Source organism: Lucilia cuprina, chromosome 2 (genome assembly GCF_022045245.1).
Source record: "Lucilia cuprina isolate Lc7/37 chromosome 2, ASM2204524v1, whole genome shotgun sequence".
NCBI lineage: Eukaryota > Metazoa > Arthropoda > Insecta > Diptera > Calliphoridae > Lucilia > Lucilia cuprina.
The window spans coordinates 2,220,749-2,227,171 of record NC_060950.1 but is presented as its reverse complement, the minus strand read 5'-3'; the positions used below and the strand labels follow the sequence as shown (position 1 = coordinate 2,227,171).

General features: G+C 28.8%; 2 protein-coding genes across 2 annotated transcripts; one reads left to right on the top strand and one right to left on the bottom strand.

Annotated features, from left to right (window-relative positions):
- Nucleotides 1-2,411: 2,411 nt before the first annotated feature.
- Nucleotides 2,412-4,047, bottom strand: LOC111688247. Its single transcript, XM_023450735.2, has 4 exons — nt 3,350-4,047; nt 3,124-3,296; nt 2,669-3,066; nt 2,412-2,616 (listed from the first exon to the last, which is right to left on the bottom strand). The coding sequence occupies exons 1-4, from the start codon at nt 3,943-3,945 to the stop codon at nt 2,524-2,526; spliced, it is 1,260 nt and encodes a 419-aa protein (XP_023306503.2). The 5' UTR covers nt 3,946-4,047; the 3' UTR covers nt 2,412-2,523.
- Nucleotides 4,048-4,276: 229 nt separating this feature from the next.
- Nucleotides 4,277-5,949, top strand: LOC111688258. Its single transcript, XM_023450745.2, has 5 exons — nt 4,277-4,773; nt 4,851-5,023; nt 5,084-5,268; nt 5,328-5,546; nt 5,611-5,949. The coding sequence occupies exons 1-5, from the start codon at nt 4,322-4,324 to the stop codon at nt 5,698-5,700; spliced, it is 1,119 nt and encodes a 372-aa protein (XP_023306513.2). The 5' UTR covers nt 4,277-4,321; the 3' UTR covers nt 5,701-5,949.
- Nucleotides 5,950-6,423: the final 474 nt, after the last annotated feature.

Here is a 6,423-nt window from a genome sequence, read left to right as displayed (position 1 = left end):
CATACGAAAGGATGTCCTCGTTGTTAAATATTTTATGTGTATATTTTTTATACTGTTGCAATATGATTTTCTTAGATTTAATACCTGATGTTTACATAAATTTGATATTCTCTTTTTTTATAACATCCTTTTATTTTACATCCTTTCTTAAACATTGCATTGTTACATTTTATGGGAATTTATTTTTTAGAGGTAGTAATAAGAAGGGGATAATTTTTATAGTATTTTTTTAATTTGAGGACACAATTCGGATATTAAAATAAATATTTGTTTAAAATTTAAATTGCATTTTTGGATTACCTTAATAAAAAATATAAATAACAATTAGGAAGATATGTATGTGTGTGATTTCATCAATATTCTCATACACTAATATGTAAAATAATATCATTAGTACCTGAATAAAAAAATTGTCTTTTTCAATTTCAAATTAATTTGTTAATAATTTAAGAATCTATCAATCAAATCTATAATAACGGCAATAGAGTTTAAAATGTTATTATAAACGAAATCAATGCGATAATTTAACCTTAACAATGTATTTTTCTGGAAGTAAAGTGGAAGTATGATCATAAAAACAAAACCTAATCATTCATTTCATCATTTCGATATTTACTCGGAATTTTAATTGCAATATTTCTGATTTATTAATGATGAATAAATTCTAATTTTCGTAGCATCATTGATGGCTAGAACAACATTGGAACCCAATAACAAAAACTACCAAACCCTCATTGTACATATGTGACTATGACAATGATGGTGAGCTTCGTTCAGAAGATTCAATAAATATATATTAAACATCTACACTATTAAATACTATGTATATAATACATTAAATATTTACAGTATTTTATTGATCCTTTGTTAACTTCACGTAGTACGTAAATATAAAAAATACATTTTTGTTGCATGAAAAACGTGTCAATCTTTTTAAAACCAACTTATAGTATTCTAAAAGGGCTAAAAAAGAAGCATTAAACCTTTTGTGATGCAAGTTTTAAATACAGCAAGTGCTGTGCGGTAAACGTACAGTATGATAAGTCTGTCATCTTTCGTTTTCTTGAGTTCAACATATTGAAGTTAAATTTTTAATGGCATATAACAATATGTTGCGGTTGATTGTTTTCAACATGTATATCTGCTATCGTTCTTCTTTATACTTCTTGGTAAAACAATTTTGTGTCTGTTTTGCTTCTGCTTTACTACTACTACTCAAATGGCACTGTTGGGTTGAAAACAATGAATTGCGAAGAAATGTTCGCACGTTCATGCCTCAGACAAATAAAAAGGGCTCATATTTGCAACAGAGTTTTTTATGTCTGGGTATCTTTTTTCTGCAGCAGAAAGGGAGACTAATTTTTCTTAATATCTACTTACTTGCATTTGCTGTATTCCTGTTGAATTTTCTAATCGCTAAAACCTTCAGCCCTATTGATGCCTCAAGGCATATTTATTTGTTAAATGCAACACCATCAACATGACCATATAAAAATTAATAGCAATCGGTTCCTAATTCGAGCTAAAGTTTTGTTAGCTGAAAAAGCAGAACTTGCAACTTGTATGCTGCAGAAGCTTTTATTTATATAATTCTGTGAATTTAAACTGTTTTTAGTTTTTATTATTTTTCTCGAACAATAGATTGTTCTTCAAGTTTACAGAACAACAATTGCAGTGTGGCACATACTGTTTGGCCAAGTGCTAAAAACAATAACAAGTATGAATTGACAAAGACCATGACGCTGACGATGATGGTGTTGCTGATTATTGTTGCTGTTGTCGTTTTTATATGGTAGAACCATTATTGTATTCACTTTCATAGAATTCTATACTTTTTCATGCCATTAAAAAAGGGCTTTTATTTGTAGCATGATGTCTGTTTTTGCTTTTTTGTTCATATTTTGTATATGCCTGTGTTTGTGTATCTTTTTATTTTTTATTATTTCTCTTTTATTTCGAATGTTACAAATGTTGGTTTCTGACGTTGTGCTTGATTTTCTGTTTGCCCATTCGAAAATGTTTTATTGAAAATCTGTGCTACATGATGATGTCATCGTTTTTATCCAAATGTTGCCTTTTGGAGGTGTATTGTTGTTTCGCTGTTAACAGCTTCTGTTTGTGGTGCTTGCAACAAATGTTAAGCCATAAAGAGTAAATAAGTAAGTGAGGTACACGTGTAATCAAAAACACAAGTGTAGTTCTAAAACAATCATTAATTATGAAAAGTTAAGTAAAGTTGAATAAACAGAATCAAGTAAGTGGAGTATTGTGAAGTGATTATATGTGGCAAGTAAAATAGTTTCTAGAAATTCTATTTTTAAATGAATTTCTACTCTTAAATAGTATAAAATTTGGAGTCCTAGTAATTGCAACAGTTTTGCTGTTATTAGAAACTCGTTTAAACCGAATAATTATTTTTAAAAAAGTATTTATTCTTTGAATAAACGTTTTTTGGATATTTTTATATAAATTCCATTTACATGAGATTATATTCCTTGATTTTAAACAAACGTTTAACATTAGCTATTTATTAGTTTTTTTATTTTTTGGAGTTTTCTTTCCTTTCTGTCCCTTTTTCTTATTCATTTGTTTAGCTGCTAATTCTTCAGCTTCTCTCTACGAAAATATACAATTTTAGATACCAAAAGTAAAAGAAAATCTTACTTACCACTTGCTGTAGTTCCTTTTCTTTCTCCTCACGTTCGATTCGCAAACGCATTGCTTCTTCCTCTTCATGAAATCGTTGTATTTCCTGAGACAAAAACTGACGCTGTTCTCGCAACTTATCAATTTGTAAACGTTTATATATCAATTTATTCTCCATAGCATCATATTCTTTATCAAATTTATCTTGAAATTCATTTATACGATTTTTATACACCTCTATGGAGGAGTAACAATAATCTAAACAATTGCCATTAATGAACGTTTCCATTTCCAGCAATTGTGTATAATGGACAATATCACTTTGATATTTTTCCAAATTACTATCCATGCGATATTGGTTTTGTTGGACAATATTACGAAACCAGTTTAACTGAAAACGCATTTCAATGGGATCCCAAACTAAAAGAAAAATCAAATTTAACTTGAACAGTTTAAGGGTTTGAGAGAGCAACATACTGTGGCTGTTTAAAATTCTATTTTCCAAATGAGTTTTAATAAATTTCTCTTCTGAATAACGTTTGGGATCGGAAAGAAAATATTCCTTGTGTATAAGCTGTTTTAAATCTTTGGTATTTTCAAAAAGTTCATCTTCCACATAGTCTGTGGTATGTAGCACCTTTTTGGCTTCACTAAAATGCGAGTATTTTTTAAAAAATTAAACTTTAAATAATATGAAACTTACTCAATTGTCTTCTCTATATGTTGATAAATATCAATATCCTCTTTTCCCATATTTGAGAACAAACCATCAAATATTTTCTCCACAAATACCTGCAACTGTTCCAAATCCTTTTGAAATTTATAGATATGCAAACATTTTTCTTCTGTTCTTAACAAAACATCTACCCATACAAAATTTTTAAGTCTACGACGTGTAAGAAAATCATTCCAATTCCAACTAAAAATGCTATGTGCTAATTCGTCACTTGGTTTAAATGCATTTTCTTTGCACACAATCATTTTAAAAAATATGCGAAATTGTTTTTTCACATTGGACTCCAAATGTGAAATGGCAAATTTCTTGAAATACTCAAAACTGCGTCGTTCGCCTAGTATTTGTAATGCAACTTGGGGTTTTAAGTTTTGATAACGTTTGGATTGAGCTAGAATATCTCTAACAATGTGACTATCATAGGGGGCTTTCAATGATGGTCGCTCATAGACTCCTGCTACGATTTTATGTTCTTGTTCCACATTATCGAATGGTTTATATAGAGGAAGTTTGCTAGTTGGTCCTAAAACGGGGTGATCTTCTTGAAATTGCAGATATTTTAGCATGGGTCTTTAAAAAGATTTCTTTATTTTGTTGTAATCCTTATGAGTGATAAAATATCTAAAATAAATTTTTAAAAAATATATTATTTCTACTCCTTCTTCTATTTTTATTATGTTTGACATTAATATATCGATATTATAGAAGAGTTAATTTTCTATGTTTTTCATGTAGAGAATTTTGTAGAGAATTTATCGAATTTATTTAAATGTCAAATAAGCCCTAGCTATATTCATGTATGTATGTATGTCGATCAGATCAGTTAGTTAGAAATATCATTTTGAACTTTTGTAAATTTTCTCTTCTCTAGATACTTTTTATATTTAAGTTGTTTTTTATGTTCAATATATTTGTGATATTTTTAAATTAAAATTCTTGTCCATGAATTTATACAAAATGCAATCAATTGAAGCATTATATAATATAAATCATTATAAAACTGAAAACCTGAAATCCTCACGTTTCATAAAGCTAAAACCAAAAGTAGCTCTTGAATTATGTAATCACAGGCCCAGCTATGAGTATGTCAAAGCAATTGCTATAGAACATTTGGAGAAAAGTCTAAATGATCAGTTACAGCTGTTAATATCAGTTGATAAATGTGACTACAACAATATGGATAAGCTTTCCAAGAACATATTTAGTTGGAGTAAGCATGATTTCTTGGAAAGAAGAGCTCTGGAAAATTGTGTGTGGATTGATGTGTTCAAGAAACATACTAATAGAGATTGTTTGGAAAAATTCAAAATTAAAACAGATTTGAGAGAAATATTAAATCTGCTAAAACTACTATTTCAAGGAAATTCAGAGACATCCATACGCAAGACCTTAAGGTATGTGACAATTTTAAGCAAAGGATATTAAATATTACGTAATGTAAAATTTGTTTCATATTATGAAACATTTTTAGAGAAGCAGAACACAACTTTAATATTTTCGCAATTCTACAAGAAGAAAAGAAAACATTAAAGGAAGAGTTGCAAAATTACGATTTTCGTTATAACGCACGTCTATTTAACAGACGCCAGACTAAGCAACAACTAATTTTATGGGATATAGAAGAAACCATGCTAAATTCTCAAAGTATTTGATATATTATATCATTAATAAAATTATTTTAATTGAAACCTGTTCCAATTTAAGCCTGGGGACCAATAAAAATGCGTTATCAAATAAACTGGTATCAATACCAAACAGAACAGACTGAAGTGCAAAAATCATTAAAGGAAAATGAAATACAACATGAAATTGATCAGTATAAGTTAAAAATGTTAATAGAGAAAATGTCCGCCGATAATATGAGAGATGTATATTATACTCTTGCTGAGGTATAAAAGGTCATATATTAAAAACTTCAACATTTTAAAAATTTTCATTCCCTTCTCAGCAACATAAACAGGATCTTGATGTTATGCAAAACCGTTTTGATTCTGAACTAGATAAAATTGATAATGAAATAAGTTATATTCGTTTGCAAATTGCCAAATTAATAGAACAGCAAAGAATACTAGGCGAAAAAATTGAAGGGTTTCACGAACAAATTAAAAAGCGTCTAGAGCTAGAAGAACATGAGCGCCAGCTACAGGAATCGGAACGTTTAAGATTGGTAAAGTTTGTGGGGTAATAAAGAGAAGAGTATATTTTATGTTATTTTTTTTCTTCATTTACAGGAGGAAGAAATTCGTTTAAACAAGCTGAAAGAAGAGAAAAGTCGTAAAAAGAAAATTGCTTCAAAAGCCAAATCTCTTGCAAAAGCTTGAAATTTTCTTAGTAATTTATAAAATTCATTTAAAACTTTATACATTTCAAACCTTTAGAAATAAAAACCAAATAAATTAAAATACTATTTACTATTACTATTTTATTTAATTATCTATCGGCACCCACTGTTCAATTTACAATACTAATCATTTGATAAGATTTCCAAAAGTATTGCCTATTTTAGGGGATTATTTTAATATTTACAGAAATTATGCCAGACTTAAATTTGTCTGTAACACCCAAAAATATTAGTTCTACACCCCCATTAAAGTATACCAATCGACTCAGAATCACTTTCGACCGTCTGTGTGGTCATGTAAAGCTTGTGCGCACGCTACAGGTCGCAATTTTCAAAATAATTTGATGAAATTTGGCACATACGCTTATTTTGACCCAAGAATAATGGTTGAAATCGGTATATTATTTTACCTAGCCCATACCTTCGAATAGGGGTTTTGGGTTCATAATTATGTTAAATGTTCTAATATGTCAAAAAATTGGCAAAACCTAGTTTAATAGAGGATTAAAATAACATTGCCAATGAAAATGGCTTGAACGTCAAAATTCAACTAAAAACACTAATAACATGTAGGTAAATGCCTCTACTAAAATTTATAACGATAGGCCCATATTTACTTATCGTAAAAAACACATTACTTAATATTAGAATTAAATTTGACACAAATATGTTTTGTATATAAACTAGCGAAAGGTTTTTCCTT